The sequence below is a fragment of the Antechinus flavipes genome, chromosome 4 (genome assembly GCF_016432865.1).
Source record: "Antechinus flavipes isolate AdamAnt ecotype Samford, QLD, Australia chromosome 4, AdamAnt_v2, whole genome shotgun sequence".
NCBI lineage: Eukaryota > Metazoa > Chordata > Mammalia > Dasyuromorphia > Dasyuridae > Antechinus > Antechinus flavipes.
This window is the reverse complement of record NC_067401.1, coordinates 57067990-57091482: the sequence shown is the minus strand read 5'-3', so window position 1 is coordinate 57091482 and position 23493 is coordinate 57067990. Positions and strand designations below refer to the sequence as shown.

Here is a 23493-nt window from a genome sequence, read left to right as displayed (position 1 = left end):
AGAGAGAGAGAAAAAGAGAGAGAGAAAGAGAGAGAGAGAGAGAGAGAGAGAGAGAGAGAGAGAGAGAGAGAGAGAGAGAGAGAGAGAGAGAGAAATTGATAGACATTCTCATAGCACCTAAGAAACAGGAAAACAGGTTAAGAACCTAGAAAAATACTTTCAGGGAAAAGCAGGCATCACTTTAATGAGCAAGAATAAAGGCTGGTAGTAACCACATGTCATTGGTTTTGTCAAATATAAATGAAAGTGGCTTATCTCCAGATAAATCCTAGGAAGTGGCTAAGATACAGGAGTGAAATCAAAAGCTTCTCCAAGAAAAACATTCACATGAAGTCAGCCAACATTATGTCGAGAAAGAAGTTCCGAAAAAAATATTGATTCATGTAGGATTTATTATGGGAACATAATATTATTGTCTCTATTGTATAGATGAAGGAATTTATTCTGAGAGGTTTTTATAAATTAGGTTATTATAATGTTTCATACAAGCTGAAAAAAGAAAGATAATTCCTTTCCTAAAAATCATCAATCCATATTGTCATGGCCACCATAGTCCTTCTGGAGTGTACATATCATTTAGAAATGGCACTGTGGTAAGGAAAACAACTTTGTTTATGGAATCAGATGACCTACCTAAGTTCTAATTCCAGATTTGTCATTTGGGTAACATTGGGCACATCATTTCATCTCACTTGTGTTAAATTTCTACATCTGTAATAACCAGTCCTTCAATGAATAATAGACTAATTCATCCATTAATTAAGCATTTATTAAGCCTATACCAACCACAGTGATACAAAGGCAATTACATTTTCTGTCTTCAAGAATCTTATAATTCTACTTACTAAATGACTTCTAATTTCCCCTTCCATTTCCAATATTCAATTATACTTAAAATCAGGAACATAAAAGGTATAGTTTACTTAAAATTAATTAGTACAAAAACATATGATCTTCATTAAAGTCCTTCAAACATATCTCATCATTATGTGGAGATTGCCCTGGGACCTTAAAAACCTATTCCAGTAAATCAAAAGTCCTGACAAATCTTATAGAAATATAGTAATGCTGAATGTAAATCAATTTGAAGAGTTTCATCCTCAAAAGGTTGCCCACAAATTATTGTTATTGCATATTTTTTCCACAATTCATGAATATTATCTATTAATATGTGGAGATATTGTGAAGTTTGTTGGTTAGCAGTAGCTGGAAAGCATGAAAAGGAAACTCATTGAAATCAAGGATTTCTTGAAATATTGAAGTATATGATATTCTACATTAATTTTCTCTGTCATTTCTTATTTCTTAACTTTTATTCTCACAACAAATGTTATGATCTTCTGCTTTCCCCATTTTAAGAATGTGAAAATTAAGGCTCAGTGTAATTAAGTGATTATTTTTTTCCCTAAAGAGCATATTCAGCTTAAGAAGCATTTCTCCAAAGCTCTTTTCCTTATACTTCAGGGACATGCATTATCAGATTGAGTTTCTCAGACATTTTTATTATTTTTTAAATATAAGCTGACTCTGAATTACGTGATCTTTGAACAGAACCAACTCTACTTAATAACTATTAGAAATAGGCAAAAGTATAGTCTTTATAACATTCACAAATATTTTGTGATACACACACACACACACACACACACACACACACACACACACACATATATATATATGTATGATTTGTATTCAAGAAAACCAGAAAGAATGGAGCCTTTCTTGAGCCTTATCTCCAGAATTCCACTTGTATTGGGCCTCATGTTAAATCATCCAAATGTCATAGTCAAAAAACATCTTATTTGCAAGATAGTCAATAAAACAGGAACCAAATTAAAACACTTTAAATAAATGTAAAATTTAAAACTTTTCAAGCAATTTCATAAGTTTCTAGGTTAAAAAGGGAAAAAAAACATGAATAACTTAGGGTGGGTTTTACTTAAATTAATTCTCAATTTCAATTGTTAAGTGATTTCATCTAGTTTTACTTAATCTATTTTATCATTTAGTTAGGTCTCACCCCAAACTTGCAGATGAACTATACAATACACCTCTGCCTGACTATCAAGCCAAAGCCTCTGTCTCTATCAAAGAAACCTCACTTAAGTACCCTGAGATTAAAAGTGTGCGTGTGTGTGTGTGTGTGTGTGTGTGTGTGTGTGTGTGTGTTTAAACACCTCTACTGGTGATGGCAATATGGAAAGCTTAACATGTCTTTTTACAATGATATTTGCTAAAGAAAATTACACTGTTCAAGAGCAAGTTGTTTTCAACATTTGCAAAAGAAGTTTGTTTAGCAAAATTCTGAACAACTGGGAAATCTTTTTTATGGAATCATACAAGTTTCTGTTCATAGTCTGACACTATTCAAATCAACTCTAGTTCTTGGTAAGTATTAAGAGTGTCTTTTAGGTATGCTTGAAATTTGACAGTGATGCTATTACTCTACTCCCAATTTTGTTTAAAAAACAAATTTTTTTTAAAAAGGTTGACACATTCTAAACAAAAATGCATAACTCCAATGTAACCCCCAAGTGGATTATTTCTTATTGGAATCAATGCATTTAAAGAGGAATAATTATGACATATCTGAGTTTGAATATTTTCTATGTGTATCTAAAATACCTATTATATGTAGACCATTACATAGCAAGTGTACACAGAACCTTCTAAATAAAGATTCACTCAGAAGCTATATGAGTTCTAAGTGACTCTTGTAGCCCATCAGGAAAAAAAAAATAATGACCTAAAGGAATACCTATGTACTGCCAGCATTTCCCATATTTATGATCTAAGTTCCAATTGAGGTTGGAGGGCCTTTGAGAATGGGTTTTCCTTAAAAGAAGAGGAATTTGCCAATTGGGCTTAAGTGTGTTTGTGTGAAAGTGCTTGAGAGTTAAATTTAATTTTACCTTAGAAAGAAAGAGCTGATGAAAATGTATGGGAATTCATCCAATTCACTATTATAAAATTAGACATTTAAAAAAGAATCAATTGGCTTGAAATTTTGAGTCCCATCTAACTCCTCACCTTTTTAACATTTAAACAAAAATCCATCACTTTCCCACAGCAGAATTTCTGCTATGTGCTGTCCATCAACAGCAATTTTTTTTGCCAAATGTTTATTTACCTCAATTGTCATATGATCATGTGTATAAATAAAATAAAACCAAGGCTTTGGTGAAATATACATAGAAAATTATTAGTATTTTTTTATTTTCTGAGGAATATAAATTTTTAAGGCTACCTCATATGCACAGTGGACCAAAATAAATGCTTCATGATCACTAATTATATATTTCCATTTTCATACATGTCCCAAACATAACTATCATATCTTCAAAGATGCATGTAATGTCCCTGTGGTGACACAGTAATTACATGAAAATGGCATAGTCACATGTTTCTCAGATGTATATATCATCCAGTTAAAGTGGCAACAAGAGCTACATGATCCATGTGATCGAGTATGTCTTGTTAATGCTGTGATCTAGATATCCAGCAAGTTAATGTGTGATCATTTCTGATATGCTAAGCATATCTCAAAGTCATGAGTATACCATCAACTATTAAATTTACCCTAAAATCCAAAAATCAGATTATTCATAATCTCGAAGTATCTTGTCAAGTAAACAACTAAAATGTTATGAGGAAGATTGCTAACATTTATATAACACTTTAGAGATTGCAAAGCACTTTAAAAATATTTTAAAGTAAGGTAAATAACTGTGACCTCCATAGATGAGTAACAGACAGAAATATGGTATCATGGATAAAATTGTGACCTGTGAATCATATAGACCTTGGGTTCAAATTCCATCTCTGACACTTACTAACTTCATGGTAGTAGAAAACTTCCAGAATCTCAGTTTCATCATCCTTTAAAATGGGGGGGGGGGGAAGAGGGATAATCATAGCAGCTATCTATCCCTTCCTCACAGACCTGTTGTGGAGATCAAGTGAGTTAATGTATGAAAGGTGCTTTGTAAACTATAAAGTGTTATTTTTGTAAACGAGAGGAATTATAAAGCAGTATGACACCAATCAAATGTAAACTTTATTTCTCCTTTCTAGACTTATAAATGAGAAATAGACTTTTCTCCTTTCCCATTAGACTGTGTTATATGAATTTTAAGTTAAATATTTTACTGATAACCAAATTCTTAATTTTTAAGGTGCATTTTATACTGAACCTTGACTCATAAGTTATTTCTAAGAATGTCTGAGTAACATCCAAATAACCAACTTTTCCTGTGATCCCACTGAGAAGCCTTCTGCTGCTCAAATGTTTCACAGTAGGAGGGGGTTGGGGGTGGGAGGGAAAGTTGGCATTCAGGTCCTTACAGTCATTAATTACCGTTGTTACTTAATTGATTGGATTATTATTATGGAAGCATGTTTTTTCAGAGGTAATGAAACTTCTTAAATAGACAGAATGTTAGTAATATTACCTGTAATTTATAGATTATAAATAACAGGAACCAGATGATCAGTTTGCTCCTGGACATATAAAATGCCAATATTTTATTTTTAAAAAGGTTTAAGTTTATATTTTGAAACAATTCCAGTGTTGAGGAGAAAAATACTTATAAGGATCAAATATAAACTTGTAGATAACAGTCTTACCATCCAATCTTTTTCATGTCTTTCTTCTTTTCATGATTTTCAGATCTAGCTCCAATACAGGAACTCAGGTTATACCTATCAGTGGCTTTGCTAACTTAAATTAATATTCCTTAAGTATATTATTATCTAAAGAATTCTAATTAATCATAAGGCATACATAATTATAATAGTAGGGAAAAATAAATTACAGAAAGCATAAAGCACTTGCCTAGAGTTACAAAAAAGTGGGGGGGCTAATATTTAAGCTACTTATTCCTAGTGTGGCAAACTATCTTCTAATTGACTTTGCCTAAGTATCTTGTGGAAATCTAAGTAATTTCCAATCATCTTTTTAAACTTAAACAAGTTTTTCCCAAGTAGTGAGAACATATCTCATCAATGAGTGCCTCATCAATGATCAATTTCATTTCCCTTTCACATGTTAATAGTGGTCATATAAAAAGAGTCATAAGAAAAATATGATTTATAAATTATAATCTATTGTAATTAATTTGAGTTGGGAAATATACTTCTTTATTAAGGCTGTTACTTTGGGATCAGTAAAAACTATGGCAAGTCACCTAATAAGTACAACCTGTACTCATAATTGTAATAACAAATACTTTAACTAAGGACAGTTCCAAAGGCAAAAGTAAGAGAATCTTGGTAATAAGTAATTATTACAAAATAATTTGTAATAAGTAATGAATAGTGTACTCACTACTAGAAAAGTGTATCTTCAAGATATTCAGAAGAACTTCATATTAAGTATTACAGGAGAAGCCCATTTAAATAATTTAAAACAGATTTTCCACTGATGGCACACATGGAGATGTATCCTTGACATACAAACCTCCTATAATATTCATTAATCTAAGTGAAAAAAATGTACTTTAAAATGGAATCTCCATTATAGTGGGTTAGAGTCAAAGTACATTATGTTTTATGCCCTCTAGTTTTCAATTGACTGTCTCCCCTCTAATAAAACAGTATTAGAGAAGGCTAAGTAAGTACCTAAATGGATCTAAAATAGTCATTTCATTAGTGGTCAGCATCTCTTTAAGTAATAGGATGGAAATGCTCCCTTTGCTTGTAACTTATGAGCTATGTGGACCTGTCTCCAGTATGTGTGTTGTCTTGTTTCTACAGAGTGTTTTTGTAACCCTTTGGGCTCAATCCATGACCGTTGTAATGGCACAGGATTTTGTGAGTGTAAGACGGGAACAACAGGGCGTAAATGTGATGAGTGTCTGCCAGGAAATTCCTGGCACTACGGCTGTCAACGTAAGTAATTCTGAGAGCTGACCTTTGCCTCTTGAAGCTTGGCTAGTTCTGCATGTCTCTGCTGGGATGTGCAACTACTTGGAGCAGAAAATCCAACATGCTAATAAGTTTTAAAAGCTACTTAGGGATCCAATCTATGTATAGGAAGAGAATTAATCAATGGCATGGCTGGTTTATTTAGTTCTTGTTTTGTTTTTTTGAAAGTCCTATACCTTTCTTCTCTGATATCCAGAGCAGCTCACATTAAATCCAGACATGTGTGTATATGTAGCCAGACATAAATTATGTGACATAGTAGGGACTCAACTGAAATGTTCACCACAAGATGAAAGTTGATGTGGATGTGGTTAATATATTTCTAAAACTGAATTACCCCTTAGTATTCCATGAAAGTGGAGTCAATAAATTAAATGAAAACTGAATAATATATTGCTGCACTTATTCTTTATCACTATCAAGTTCTAACCAAATATCAAAGTGCAATATCTAAATACTACTTCAATGCTTTGTTTAAATTAAACGGAAAAAAATCAATATTAGCTCTAAAAATTTTAAAGCTACATACAATTCAGGAAATTTTACACAGATTTTGGTTATTTGGCTTAATATTATCTCTTTTTATATTTTTGAAGTCTTTAAAACTTCCCTATGATGCAGTATATTATACTAAAGACTAAAGAATTAAGAAAATGCTGGAATAAGTTTTCCTCTGCCCCTTAAAATTTCTTTGGTATTTGAATTCTATGCTAAATAATCTTTGAGCCTATAATAATTCTCAGAACTTCAAACTTTAAACCCTTCAGGACAGGCACAACCTTCACACATGATTTTTTAAAACTATTTTACCAATTATCTTAAGTTGATTGTTGCCAGATTCATCGATCCTGCCCACACCAATTTTACTGACTTGGAATTTGTGCTTCTCCACAATATGAAACAAAGTAAAATGTCTTTTTTGAAAAGAGAGATTTATATCAGGACCATGGACAGCAATGGGTTGGCTAAGGAGGGTAGGAAATAAGAATGTGGCTGGGTCAAGGTAAAGATAAAAAATGCAAAGACAGCCCTGAGAAAGGGACAGATTCAAAGAGTGTCTGGAAGCCTTTAGTCTGGATTGGAGATCAGAAGCCAAGAAAAAGAATAAAAGTCAGAGAGTATGCAAGAAGTCAGAATGAAACAGTGAGGTAGAAAATTATCACTCAACTCAGCAAAGGAACCTGAATAGCCAAGCTTATCTGGGCAAGAGAGTAGTTTAAAAAAAACACAAACATTCCTCAAGTGTTAAAGAACACACATATATCAGAGGTAAGAGGCAATAGGTTAAGAACCTGGTAAAAAGCTAAAAATCTGGGTCTATCGACTTAGAAAGAGTCAAGGAAATGTGGTAGTTTGAACAGTTATTAGGTGACAGAGGAGGAACAAAGAACAAGATTCATGTTGACCTTTACAATGTAGCAACTTACTTCAGATATACTCTTTTATAGAATGCCTGATCCAATGGTAATGAATGAATAAATTCGTAGAAAACTCAGTACTTTGAGAGGAGAGTAAATCAGTCACATATTAACTAACCTATGTGTAGTAAGATTGTGGGATCAGAAAAAAAATATTGTGACTTTTGTTTATTGTTCAAATAAAATGTCTGCACCTAATTTCCTACTTTTCTTTATTTTTCATCTGAACTTATATATTATTTTTATGATGTTTAATCCTTAATTTCTTGTAAAGATTGAGCTTTTTTCAGTTTTAATGATTGGTAATCAAAATTTAGAGTCTAAATAGTTTGATAGCATATTTAAAGAACATTAGTCCTTCTAATAATCCTTCCATATAAAACTTATAATGCTGGAGACAGTATCTTTTGGATGATATTAGTTTACATAGGCCTTCAAAGTTGTATTAATTAAAATTAAGCCTTGGGCCTCTCTGGAAGATGGTCAATTAACAAACATTAATTGTTAAATGTCTTCTCTGTGTGAAATATTAGGTGCTAGAGATATGTAGGCAAGTATAAGCCCATAGAATTTAGAGATGTGAACAACCCCTGCCTTCCAGAACATTACATTCTACCTGGGCAATAAACATATAAAGAAATAAATATCAAATAAATGAAAAATAAGATTAATGTAAAAACAATAATTAGCTAATAATGAGATGATCAAGGAGGTCTCCGTATAGGAGCCAAAATCTAGTATGTGCTTTGATGGAAGTGAGTGATTCTAGGTAGCAGAAATGCAAATATAGTGTACACTAGATATTTAGAACTGTTTTCTTTAATTACATTTTAAAAAATCAGAAATCATTAATTTTACTTTCCTCCCCTCCTACTTTGCAAAAAGAGAAAAAGGAGACCCTTATAAGAAATACTAATAATCACGCAAAACACTACAAATTCCCACATTGTTCACAATTGTATGTTTCATTCTTCATATTAACATCAACTTTCTGTAAAGAGGAGGGCAGCATTACATAGGAACATTTTACAAAAGTCTGGATGTGGAAGATGTAATACCGCATATAGGGAAGAACTAACCAGTTAGTTTCACCAGAACAGCCTAATTAAACTACATTATGCCTATTAGCCTATGTGAACTCTTCTTGTAATTTCCATTTACCAACAGTCACTGCTTCTTGTCACTTACACATCATTTTCATGTTTCATTAATATGCTTATTTAGCATCTCTCCAGTGTATAAGATGTATTTATCATCACCAGGCTGTATTTGGTGTTTAGTGCTTTACTGGAATGATTCAGCAATTATAACATATATTGACCATAAGCATGATTTAGTGTTTAAATTTCCAAGCCTGCCATGTCAAGCTATGGAGAGTACTATCTTGATAATCCAAGAGAAAGGTCATAGGTCAGTCTCTACTAATAGCATTAATGATACCACCTCACCCTGATTTTTTTTAAATGTTGGTAAATTTCCTTATCATCTTCTTGGTTTAATGCCTTTCATTAATTTATGGTCTAGATTTATATAGCTTCAAGGCACCCCCTCTGAAGGGATTTTGAAAATATATTTTTTCAAATGTATACTATATATGCATTATGTTGAATAAATATATACCTCTCTGCATATATGTGTATATAAATATATGTATGTGTATCTATATATGTCTGGGTATGCAGACACACATACTTCTCTGAGAAGCATTGTAATGTTTTGTATATTTACTCAAGAGATTCCTTCCAAGAGCCCTTTAAGCACAGCTTGTATGAGACCTCCTAAGTCACAGGGGCAAGGGAAGAATGTTATTGGTGGTTTTAAAGAAAAATATTATCAAAACTAATGCTGAAAATCATCAATCTTGCAAGCCTCCTAGTTTTAAAATGTGTCAGATAATGCTTCAATATGAACTGCAGAAAAGACTATATTGTCAACTAAAAGAATGAATTTCCTCTGACATCTAATTAGTTGAATCAGAAAGATGATGCACCATTCTGTCTTACTAACAGGTGGTGGTGGTGTCCAATTTTTGGTTTTTGTTTCTTTCCTCTCAATGGTATTTACTCTAAATAGTTTGTTATATTTTTCATGACAATTAAAGAAAAACCCACCCCAGTAGCACATTTGAGACCAGACCCCATCAATGAAAAGAAGACCAGGCTTTATATTCAGATCATCAGTTTGAAACAAAAGACAGATGGTTAGTTTTTGAATTAGAGAAACTTTCACTAATGTGAGGTTTTTTTATGAATAATGACTATATGATTCAAGACATGTCACTTCTAAGAGCCACAGGCAACAATTTAAGACTATATAGCAATCCAACAAAATGTTTGAAGTACTTCTTGTGTGCCAGGCATTGTAGGTACAAAATCAAAATTGACCTCAAGGAGCTAATATTCTATAGGGAGAGACAAGTGTACATATAAGAAAATAAATACAAATTATTTTTTAAGGGAAGACAATAGTATCTGGGAGAAATAAGGAAAACTGTCACTTAAAAGATGGAGCTTAATCTGATTCTTAAAGAAAATCAGAAATTCCGAGAGGTGGAGGTAAAGATAGAATATATTTCAGATGTGGAAACAGTTCAAAGGTTGAAAGATAGATGCAAGATATGGTGTTATATATGAGGAATAGTCAGAATGCCTTTTAAAATGGACTATTCAGTGGATGGGAAAGTCTAATGTGTAAAGAGTCTGGAAATATAGTGTGGAATGATGTTTTGAAGAGTTTTGAGGACCAAAAAATGATTTATTTTTGATTCTAAAGAAAATGGGGAAATACTAGATTTTTTTAAAGTAGTGGAATGATATCATTAGATTTTGCACTTTGAAAAATCATTATTGCCTTGTGCATTGATGGATGGAATTCTATACCAATATTTCTCTCTAAAAGTGAAATCATTCTCAAAATTTATTCATGCTACCAACCACTTTGTCTGGAATTGGCATAATGGGTCATGTGTTTAGTGATAGACAGGTGAGTTGAAAAACTTCAGATATATAATACATTGGAAAGACTATTCTTAAAATTTCCATCCTTTAAGTCATTGGTCTTCTCTACTCTCATGATCCAAAGGTTAAAAAAAATTCTAGCACATCTTCCACAGAAAAGTTATTCAAATATCTGACAGTTTCTTTCATGGTTTACTCCTCTCCCAATACCCAACCTCCTCTCCCCCAAGATTAATAATCCAAGTGCTTCATGCTTTAATTCATATATTCTCTTATGGCATATCTATTAATTTACATGATTTCTTGGGAATATTCCAGTATACACATACACACACACACACACACATATACATCTCATATGCCGGTAAAGAAGACGAATTTAACTGTGTTCTTGCACAGTAATGGGAAGTTGTTGGTTTTATGAGGGAGGATTATGGTGTAGATTAGGAGAAAGGTGAGTATAATAATGGATAATAGAAATGAAGAATTTAATAAATAGTTAATTACTTTTATTTGGAATTGCACCAAAATTTTTGGTTCCCAAGACCAAAAGATAATCTTTCTTGCTAAGCTAAATGAATAAAATTCAAGAGATATGGATTACATGGGCATATAAAAACATAGCCAAAAGACCTTCTGGTTCTTTATTTACTTTTCTATATCCTACCTACAAATTTGTAGATGGCCTGGTTCCTTTGCAAATAGATTGATCTATGATTATAACCATAACTTGTGCACAAATGCACACACACATAAACTTTTATAATATTTTAAACAAAGGTTATATTTGAAAGCAAAATATTTTCTAGATTTTGTCATTTTGATTTTAGAAGAAATAATAATAATTTTGATCGACATGATTTCATAGAATTTAGAACTCTAAGGGAACTCTGAGATCATCTGTGTTCAACTCCTTCACCTTAGAGTTGATCTTAGAGAAAGGTAGTTAAGTGGCTCAGCAAGGCTTAACATATCCCTTCTCCCGTCCCCCATCCCCCATCCCCATTTTAAGTACTTCCATATCAAATGTTTCTTTGTGTTTTCCTCATTCCATCACACATATCAATTGGAAAGGAAGAAATGAAAACGAACTAACTAAATAAAAAGAATGAGAAAGTACAAGTGAATGTAAGAAGAAGGCTAATAAAAAAAAATGTGAGGGGGAAATCATGAGTTTTTTTGGTTTGCTCTGTTTTAAAAGTATCTGATGTTTATAGACAGATATATGATGAAAACTGGAAATGCTAGGCCATATCATACCAGGCTCCAAATCTCCCTAAGGAAAATGTTGGGACTTCCAGGAGCATACTATGACTAGATCAATCTATAAGGAAAAGACCACAGGAAAAACTGGTATTGATTGTTGAGGACACTAAGCTTCAGCAAAACCAATTTAGCATTAATTTGTTACAATCAGCTGCTAATGAAAAAGAAGTCAGGGTGGTCATAATATGATCAAGATTGCTCAAGTCAGTATGACTAATGACCCTGCTGTATTCTATATGAGTCACTACTGAGGGAACATAGCAATACAGAGTTCTGCCTATAGTAAATTAGAGAAATCTAAGTATACCAATAATCTAATATAATGGATACTGAGAAAATATATAGAGAGAGAATGTACCAGGAACTATATTTTCTGGCTCTAATACTGGGCAAAACAATGAAATTTCTAGCCATTTGGTCACTTTTCTTGACTAAAATTGAGTATACCATTTATACATCCAACTAAAACTAAGGACATTAGGAGTGAGTCAGGACTCAGTTACTAGTCAAATGTCTACTTAATTTGGTTCTAATTATCTTCAAATTTTCTATGTTTGAGCTATGGGCATTCAATGGCAAAAATATTGGAATTAGAGTGAACAGACCTGGATCTGAATCCAGAATTTACCACATATTATCTGGTGAAATCATTCCCTTGCTTCACATTTCTGGACTTCGTTTCCTCATCTGAAGTTTATTTCTTCTAAAGCATTCTGTCCAATATGTTCATATTAATATGAAAAGAACGTCAGATAATACACAATAATTGATTTTCCCCAAATAATTTCTGTTAAGCTTGTACTTTCTCCAGACAAATAGAAGGGCAGTTCATAAACTGAGATATAACCATATTTTACCTTTCCTGTGCACAGTCTCTATCACTGATTCATCTCTGTAATTAATAGTTTCATATCCGAGAAAAAGGGTACAAAGTTTTTGAAAATGCCCTGGTCTAATTTAAACATAGTGATAAGAAATTTTCACCAAGCGTTTGAAAATAAAAAATATCACTGATTTTTCCCCATCTATTCTTTTATTCTTTGAAAGATTATTGCTAACATACAGTGCTCTGTTAAATGTGTGTGTGTCTTAAGCTTGGGTGCCCCACCTTCCAATATATGTTATACCTTTAAAATAAGATGGAATATGACAAAATTCATAGAGAAATGCAATAAAAATACCCATTTTAGGTTGTATTCAGGTGTTCTGCAAGCCACGTTTGGAGGGAAATTGTTTATTATGCACATTATGAATATAATATTTGTATACAGATAAAGAAAAACACTGAAGAAATTATTAAAATAATAATTTATTAATTATTGCCAATAGTTGTGCTTAGTAACCTCATGAAGTTAGTATTCAAGCTAAATCATATTTTATGTTATGCTAACACATTATATGGAAAATATAGTGTTTCTATATATGAAAACTAGGGTAGTTGATCACTGAAATATTGTATCTGCCTAAGATCACTCAATCTTAGTGAAACTATATACATGCATTCAAATATACATACATATACACACACATAATCTCTCTTTCTTTCATATATATATAATTATATATACTTACTATACTATTGAGAGTAAAATAATGAATTTTACTATTATAATAATAGCCAATTATTAATTTGGAATTCAGGTTTTTTCTCTTTTATTTTCTCATTTCAGGCCTAGCCACAGTTAGGAGTCAATCTTTGAAGGACATGGCTAATTTATGAGATCATCCTAGTCCTCTAGTTATGTATATATAAGTTTTGTGTATATAAATATATATATAATATATATATTTATATACACATTTAGATATAGTTATGTCTTTAGAATGCAGATGATAATCTACATATCTATATCTATCTATATTAGATATCATAAGTATACCTATATCTAGGTAAATATAGATAGATGTGGAGAAAGACTATGTGTACATATGTATACTGAATAATTTCAAGTTATGACATTATATCATTCACTCTGTTTATATACACATGGGTGGTAAATAAATACTATGTATATATATATATGCATATATAGTGTCCCCACTTGGGATTGAGTGATCTCAGGCTATGACATTTTATCAATGATCAGCTATTAATACATGTAGATGAACACTGTTAAGCATATATACACATACACACACACACACACACATACACACACACACATATATATATACATATATATATCAAACAGTGCTACAAATAAAAAAAATCTCAAGAGACTGAGTTTTAGGATAATTAATAATCAATTTATTAATTTGGTTATCTCACAATCAACAAGTTGATGATCAATGTTTTCTCTCCACAATAAAAGAGCTCCCAGTGGAGACAATGAATGCCTTAAGTAAATACCTTTATAAAAAGGAATGCCTCTGACAGTAAATGACAGTGGGATAAGCTGGAAGGTCTCAGTTTCTCCAGCTCAATGTGGCTTTATCAGGAGAGTCAGAGCAGTCTGGACAGGAAATCGATTCCCATACAATCTATTCTGGATGGTTTTCTCCTTTCAAGAAATGGGTCACCCTGGAAATACAAAGATAGGGACTCTTTTATTCAGGGTAAGAATTTGCCTAGACTGAATACTGTTTACATTTTATACAAAATCAAGGTCTTCTAATTGGGTGGGATCCCATCCAAAATTAACTAGAATGTACCTAGAGGACTTGGATGATCTCATCAATTAGCCATGTCCTTCAAAGATTGACTTAAAGTGACTAGGCCTGAAATGAGGATATAAAAGAAAAAAAAAAAAAAAGCCTGAATCCCAAATTAATAATTGGCTATTATTATAATGGTAAAATAATTTTTCTCAATAGATATATATGCATATGTACATACACATAAATATATTTCCGAGTATATAACCCAAATTGCAATAACGACTCCTTTTCAAGGACCATGAAATACATAGGCCTTTCTAGGCAGGTTGCATCCCCTTTTCTACTTAAAGCAAAAATGAAACTTGCAATTTGTTGCAAGAACATTAAAAGTTTTCTGCTTGTAAGTACATTATAAAAAGTTCACCTAATTCTACTCTATCATGAAAAGTCTGAAATAGGTTAAGTGGACCATTCATGATTTTGCCAAGAGAAGTTTATGCATAAGAGACTTAGGAGAATTATGCATAGGCCCATTCAATCAAGCCTGGTGTCATGTTTTGTTTTAGTTATATTTCTATAACATATGCTGTAAAGTAAGACTGCTAGATTACCATACAATGGTCTTGGAAGGAAAACTTTGCTTTTTCCTTTGGCAACTAAATCTCATTAGACTATAAAGTGGTAAAAATGGGGTTGTGTGATTAAATATTCTGGTCCTTCTCCTTAGGAGACTGTGCAGGCAAGGGTTTTCTTCTAGCATATTCTATCCCTTGGGTAACTCAGTTAACAAATATCTGAAAATACTGACACTTAATCTGATTTTCTAATTGTCTACTCTCCTACCTCTAGCCTTTTGTTGTTGTTGTTGTTGTTTTGTTTTTGTTTTTCTACTTTGTAAGCAAAAAAAGTACTCGGGAGAAGTGGCAAAAGTATGACACCAGAGAAATACTTGACTGGAAAAAAAATGATTGGCCAGTCATAATTCTAGAAGTTTTATAGAGCCATCTTCCATTGCCTTAATATCCATTCAATGTCCAGAGAACTTTTTTTAAAGGGTTCAGTTACACTGAATGAACTCACAAATGTGAGGGTGGCAATATAAAGGAATCACAGGTGATGATAAGGAATGTGTATGAGCTGCATCAGTGGATTTTTGTGATTGTTCAGTCATGTGCAAATCTTTGCAGCCTATTTGGGGTTTTCTTAGCAAACGTGAAAATGGGCTATTTTCACCTCCAGTTCATATTACACTTGAATACACTGAAGCCTACAGGGTTAATGATTTGCTTAGAGCTACACAGCTAAGAAGTATCTGAGGCCAGATTTGAACTCATGAAAATCAGTCTTCTTGACTCCTGACACTCCATCTACTGTACCATCTAAGTACCCAGCAACATGAGATAGACTATCCAAATAGATTCAGATCCATTCAAGCCTAAATGTATTAATATTCTTGTTATAAGCTCATAGAACATATCTAAAAATCTATGAATATAGATGTCCACTTATTCTAGAAAGTGACACATGCATTGCACATTAAGATTTATAATGTATTTAACAGGAATTAGCCACACAACAATCCTTTGACCAAGATGATATCAGCATTATTATCCCCATTTTACAGATAAGGATATGGGCTCTAAAAGATTGAGTTATTTGCCCATAGTCATATGACTTACACATGTCACAGACAGGATTGAACCTATATCTTCTTGACTATAAGTCACTCTGACACCACCTAATATTTTTCCATACAAAAATAATGGCTAAGAGGGAAGGAAGAAAAATATTTCTAAGAAGTACTTTTCAAAGAAATTCATACAGTGGGCAAATATTCAAACAACTTTCTTGCTTCATCAATTTTTATCGGCATGTATCCTACAGATCCAAATTGTATTAAAATGAAGAAATTCATGAAAAGTTAAACAAGTAGCCTATTTGTTTTCTTTAGTCAGTATAATTTAAGAGTGGTTAATATTTTATATGTTAATAATAAATATTTTAATATAGTATATTGCATTCAGTTATGAATACATCAAAACGAAATACAAAGTAAGCTCCGAAAGATAAACTTTTATTGGGCACATGAAAGAGAACATAAAATCTGATGACAATTACCATTTAATCTATTCATGTTTGAAAACGTATTGAAAGAGGAACTCATAACTCAGTTAATTGTTCTGAATTATTAATTGCTCATTTGAGAAGCAATGAGCTAAACTGCTCTTGTTGCGAAAACGTGTCCTGCTCAACAGTCTTAACCTATATATCTTTGGCTTGAAATAGGGATGGAGATGAGAGAGCAGCCACTTAAATTTCAGCTCGACAAAAACAGAGAACATCTTGTGAAAAGGGTAATTTAAATGGAAATCAAATAATAATCATCCAGCTTAATTAGAATTGAAAAGATCTTGGCCCTAAGTTAATCGAAAGGTGTTTAATGCTTTTTGTCAAGTCAATAGTACCCAGAGAAAAGTTTTTTCATTTCCTTGCAATAACACTCAACAACTTGCCTCCCTGAAAACTTAAACGAAAAGCATGAATATTGATAAAAACCTGAATTACTCAAATTATCAATCACATAATTTGATCATTTGAAACTTCCTGAAATTACGTAAATTTAGATATGGAAGGATTTAGGGGAAATCTCCTTGTTCATCTCTTCTATTTTCTCAATAATGAAATACAAATCCAAAATGATTAATAGGTTTTTCCAATATTATATAGCTAACTACTTTGGAGAGCCAAGACTAGAACCAATGTGTTCTTGCTATTAATCAATGTTTCTTCTCAAGACCAGAGTGATACTCAAATGATTATAATAAGTCATATTAATCAACTTTTCTAGAACACTAATTTATTTCTAGTTTTTACAATAGAATTGTTGAAATTTAGGGGAATATAGGTAGTACCATGGACAGAGCACTAGCCCTGGAGTCAGGAGGACATGAGTTCACTTCCAGCCTCAGACATTTAGTAGCTGGGTGATGCTGAGTAAGTTATTTAAACCCAATTGGCAAAGGGGGAAAAAAAAAAAGAATTGAATTGTCGACATTTTCTCCCAATGTTCCACAAAATTGTAGTCTCTGAAAATATTGGTTCGAAATATAATTGACTTAAATATTTCCATTCCTCAAAAGCAGGTTTGTAGATATATTCAATATGAGAGATTTGGTCCTACATATCAAGTTCTGGATGCTCCATTACAAATTGCACATTATACATTAACAAACTGGAATCAGAGGAAACTAATCAGGATGTATAGGCACTTAAAACCTTGATATAAATAAAAATTCAGTTAAAAAAAAAAGATGTCTGCTACAAATAACTGAAGTATTTAAAAAAGGATTTAATTTGTTATGTTTTACCCTGCAGGCCAAGTCTATAGACCAATAGTTGTGTATTTCAGGGAGAAAGAATTGTTTTTGATGTGACATCAAGAAGCTTCCTACCAATTAAGACTATTTAAAAACATAATAAGTCTCCTCAAGAATCAGTGAGATTCTAATTTCTAAAGTTCTTTAAGTGTTCATTTAATCTATATTTAAAGATCACTACTGTGAAGGAATTTGAACTCTGGAGGAAGTGCCTTTGTTTTCAGATAAATTTAAACATAAGAAAATTTATTTCCTCACCAGTTGATATTAGTATGTCTCATACTTACCTTGGTGGTTTGCACATGGCTAACTGGGGTAGAAGTGCTGACTGCATGCTATAATCCCTATGGTTACTAGAGAGTCCGAAAACCTTTGATGCCTCTTATTTTGAGATAATTACTGCAGCCAACTCAAATAGGCTGAGCCACTTGTTAAATTTTCAGCATGAATATTTACATCTTAGAAATTGGCAAATGCTACACATTAGGGTTTGATTTATCATTTTGTTGATTGTCTACATTTAAGAATGCAATAGAGAAAATTTTGATCATACATACTAAACTTAGAAGTGAGCCCTTGTATAGGTTGCTCTTTTTCACTTGAAGAGCCTACTGTTAAACATTTATCAGTATATTCAGCGCCACTCATTGTCTAGGATAGATGGATTTGTGCATCTACCAATAACTTCAATCTACAAACCACTAACTAACTTTGCCTTCTTTTACAAATGTTTTGTTTCTATGATTGCTAGTTACTGGTACATTTTAACACATGGAATTAATCCATCATGGAAGTAGAAGCGTATGTTAAAATGTTCCATGTAACATTTTACTCTTAGAAAAGAAAAGGATATAGTATCTAATAACAAAAAAAAAACCACAATAAAAACAATGTATTTATCAAGCAGCTGTAATCCTGCTTCTATTAGACTCTGATAATGTCCTCAGATATAGGATACAGGTGTATTACCCCATCCAACTTCATATGCTCACAGCTGTGCGATCTTAGTCAAGTCATTTAATTTCTGTTTGCCTCAGTTCCCTCAGCAGTAAAAAGGGATATAGCACCTACATCCTAACGGCATTTTGAGGATGTTTGTAAGGCACTTTGCATACTTTTAAGTACTATATGAATGTTAGGTGTTAGTATTTTTATGATAATGATGATGATTATGAGAATGAGAACAATTTGAGTCCATCATTGAGTAAGGAAAAGACTATATCTGAACAGAATTTCCACAAGAAATTCACCTCATTCTTCCTACCAAACTGATCTTCAGGAACATTTGTAGGAATCCTGGAATGTTCACAGTACAACATCATTTGAAGGCTCCAGTTCAAACTGAAACTTAGAGGAGTTTCATCCTCATCTCTACTCAAACTTCTTTAAGAGGTTTTGTCAAGAAACAACTAACCCATCACATAGCAAGCTACATCAAATTAGCAGCAAGACCAAGCAAGAATTTACGTTGCCATCAGTTCTAGATTTTCATCCAGGTTATGCTTACTAATTCAAGATATACCCCAAAGCTCAGAACTGGATTCTCTTTTTTCCTTGATGCTTTTTTGTTTGGTAATTTTATCCATTCCCCATGTATTGAATAATAATCTCTCTTCTGATGATACTCAAAACTATTTATCCAGACCTAATCTCTCCTTATTTCCAATCTCCTACCTCCAGGTACTGATTGAGTATTTTGAAATGAATATCCCATAGACACCTTAAATTCAACATGTCCCACACTAAATTCCTTATCTTTTCAATAAATCTTCCTCTTTTCCTAACTTTCTTATTAATGTTAAGGGTACCACCATGCTCTTGATCTCCTAGACTTGCAATCTAAGTGCCATCCTCAATTCCTGCCTCTCTACTGCCCCATATCTAATAAATTACCAAAACCTGTCATTTCTACCTTCATAATATTTCATATATGTTCCCTATTTTCTCCTCTGATACTGCCATTACCTTAATTCAACCTTAATTCATACCTAGACTACTCCAATAGTTTGCTGGTTGATCTCTATGATTCTACTCTCTAATCCAGACCACTCAGCTGTCGAATTAACCTTTTTAAGAGTACATCTGACCATGTTACTCCTGTTAAAATTGTATCTTGTTCTGATTTTTTGACCACCTCTCCCATCTAGTCAGCATAGTAAGTTTATCAGTAAGCAGTATAAAGGGGTAACATCAGGAAATAAGATTACAAAAAGCAGCAGTCTTATACAAATCTTCTTAAAGATCAAAGGAGCATCATTTATAAATTGCATCATATATTAATCCAAATTCATATCTTGGAAGTATGTGCTGAACCAATAGAATCCAAGTAGGTGCTACTATCAAAAACTTCTGGATCATGATATATAAATCTGGCACTCAGCCAAGTGCCAGATATCACAATAAGATCAGGAGAACAACAAAAGGAGCTAATAATTTTGAAATTATCTGGACATGGTAACTTTAGAGTTTAGCAGTAACTTGGATAATTTGACTATGCGAATGTTAATCTCCCCTTGCCAGCTCCTACATGTCATTCTCCTACATGTGCCTTTTGCTCTCTGTCTGAACACTTTCTGTACTATTTTTCCCAATATCTTCTGCACAGTTTTAAAGTGTTATTACCAGGTTTCCCACTTTCATGAGTCTTTTCCCACAATATGTAAAGAACCAAACGTGCTTACTCTCATTTCATAATTTCATAAATTAATTATCAATTCAACCCCACTATTCCAAAAACCCTAATAGCTATCTATAAACTCCAGGATCAAATATAAAATTCACTTTGACTTTTAAAACACTTCATAACCTGACTGCTTCCTACATTTTTATATGTGACTTTCAACCATGCATTCTGTAACCCAATAGTACTGGCCTCCTTGCTGATCTTGCTGTGACCTTTCATCTCCTGACTCTGAGCACTTTTAATCAACTGCCCTACATTTCTGATACTCTTCTTATCTTTGTTTTCTAGCTTCCTGGGCTTCTTTCAAGTAAGGCTAAACTTCTGTAACATCCTTTCCCTGTCAACCTTAATCTTAATGCATTCCCTCTCAGATATTTCCCAATTTATCAGGTACATGAGTGTTGACATGTTGTCACCCATATTTGACCATGAGCTCTTTGAGAGCAATGACTGTTTTTGCTATTGTTTCATTCCTCTTTCTTTGTATTTTGAACTCCTAGCACAATGCCTGACATAAAGTAGGTGCTTAAAAATGTGTTAAATCACATGTCCTGTATCCTTTTTGCTTTGACATTTACCACTTCGCATAGCCGCCACTGCATCAGGTCATTTCCTGTATTGATGACCAGCCCAAAGCTATCTTGTACTCTGAAAGAAATGGGAGGAAAGGAAAGTAGTTGCAGGAAATGTGCGTTCAAAGGGAGTATTTCTAAGGTCTTCTCTAGTTTAAAATGCTATCATTTGATAATTCAATGATCAATTTCGATGATTCGGTGATCCTAAGATTCAATGAACAGCTTATGCTGGGCACTGAAAGTTCCAGAAGTTTCAATTGATACTAAGAAAGTAGAACTAGACCTTGGAATGCAAGCATTTTATAAGGATTTAATCCTGAGATCTTATGTGATCCCTGATCTCAACCCATGAAGATTAAGTATGTACCTGGATTTTGATTTAGTGAGACTACTGGATAATACTTGACTTAATTAGCCTGTATTCCTTCTCAGAAATCAATGTTATATACTCCTTCATAGGGTGTGAGAGTAGGAAGAGACTCTTCCAAAAAAGAATGCTTTTTTATTAGTTAAACCCAAGGATTTGCTGTTCAGTGTGAGCAGCCTAACTACCTTATAATTGATTTTTCTGAAAAGAACTGAAAACTTAAGCCACCTTAGCTTCCTTTATGCTAACCCACATGATTAGCTTTATCCCATGTTTTCGTTATCTTGTATTATGGCATTTTCTTTTGTTTTTAATCCTTTTTTACTTAAGTTTTTTGCTTAAGTATTTTTTTTTGCACTTTAACTAAAATGTATCTTAATTAATTAACATTGATTTTCTTTTTCTTGTATTTTTACTCCCCTGAGAAGCTCCAGATATAGAATGAGACTTAGAATTGTGGATATTGCTAAGTATTTCTTTCAAAAAATACATACCCAAAGTAGAGAGAAGTTCATGTTAATGATTATCATCATATTTTTATGTTGATTATCTTCATTCATAATTAAGTTACAATATTTTGCAACCTTACCCACTAATGATGAAAAGAACAAAAGTCCTCTTAGGGAGTTTTAAAAGAAATGAAGCTGAGTCGTGATAGAAATAGAAAGAAAGGTATTTCAAACTGATGATCAGCTTATATTGACATTGCAAGTTCCAGGAGAAGTTTCAATTAACACCAAGAAAATGGAATCAGAACTTTCTTCATAGGGTGTGAGAGTGAGAGTAGTATTTACATCCTAGCATAGAGGGCCTCAAAATTTATTGTAATAGACACCAATCAATTAATTTAAAGATATTTGTTGAATGTCCTCTATGTGTGTAGTACTCTGCTGAGGAAGACAAAAGCATAAGATACAAACTTTGCCATTTACCTGGATGACCAGATTAGCATATATTGAATAACTAGAAAATAATGCAAGATGTATATTGAATTGTTCAGTCATGTGGGGGAAGCCTTAATGTTTTATGAAGGTGTTCACTGAGAGCCAAAGCAGTTAAGAGACACTTCATGGAGAATGTAGAAGTAGAGAAGAGACTTGAAAGACAAGTAGAATTTAAGTTATCAATAGAACCAATATTCTGACTTTCTTGTTATGTGTATGATAATCCAGTTGCGTGTATGTATTAGATGTGTGCAAATTTGTGTGTGTAGAAAGGTGAGAGAATAGTAAAGATTCTCCTTTAAAAAAGCATATTGTGTTTTATAGTGTAAATAAATGTAGATAAAAGTCTTTAAGACAAGCTCTTATCCATTCAACAAACTTGATCTCAGCAGCAAAAGTCTATCAAGTTTATTTTTTTTATCTTATTTCTGTCTTTGTTGCTATAGAATACTCTTGATGAGAAACAATAAAGACCACACTTTGGCAACTTAGAATCTTAAAAAGTTAACCCATGTCAGTTTTAGAAAGTTCTAAATCTTGGAGATGGATTTATGTACTTTCAACAATCAGGTCTTAAAACTGGAGGATCCCTGAAAAAGTAAAAAAGCTAGACTGTGTTTCAGTTGAGCACTAATCATTTATTCACTCATTTTTGAGAGAGATCAATTAAGTGACTATGAAACCTGTCTATTTGTATGTATTTCAACTTCTGACAGTTCTGGGAGCTCACATACAAGAAGTAAATCCTATTACAACATTTTTTTAAAGAGAGGAAAAGAATGAGAAAAGGTAAAAACCTCCATAGAAAATTGTCTCATGGGGTAGTCTTCTAATCCTTGTCAGCTTAGGTTATCAAACTCATTTTTTTTCTCTTTTCAGTGTAGAAGATATTATTTTTTAAGCCTAAGAGAAATGAACTGATTTTTTTTAGTGTAAAGGAACTACAATTGTGGGTTTTTTTCCAACAGAAGAAGGAATAAAATCTTATAAGTAACAATTTCACCATATGTCACATTGACCTTAAAGAATTGTCTAAATTTTCATACTGAGCCAATAGACACTGAAGACCACAGAGAGACAAAATTTCTATTTCTCCCTTGATGAGCAATGACATTTTAAAGCATTATGGTATTTTTGACCAATAACTATCAAGGGACAGAAAGATTCACTGAAATCAGACTTATGGGGAAATGTTGAAGAAAGCATTACTAAAGTTATTGTCACGTTACCTTCAATAGAGTCTCATATTATTTTTATGTGTTTTCTTTGAGTGCATTTGTAATGAAAGCCACAATGGAAGTTAAGAACAATCTGAGATGAGAGAGCTAATTGTAAGCAGCAACATAGAACAGCTTGATTTGATGGTGATATTATCTATAGGAG

At 32.6% G+C, this 23493-nt stretch overlaps 1 protein-coding gene across 7 annotated transcripts in view; it reads left to right on the top strand.

The window, feature by feature from the left end:
* NTNG1 (netrin G1) overlaps positions 1-23493 on the top strand; it is a 433794-nt gene that overhangs the window by 374207 nt on the left and 36094 nt on the right. For 4 of the 7 annotated variants that reach the window (XM_051993193.1, XM_051993192.1, XM_051993194.1 and 1 more), the window contains exon 7: positions 5755-5889. The exons of the other annotated variants lie outside the window; for them this stretch is intronic. In XM_051993193.1, coding sequence (XP_051849153.1) covers positions 5755-5889 — 135 coding nt within the window. The remainder of the gene's footprint in view (positions 1-5754; positions 5890-23493) is intronic. 7 annotated transcript variants of the gene reach the window in all.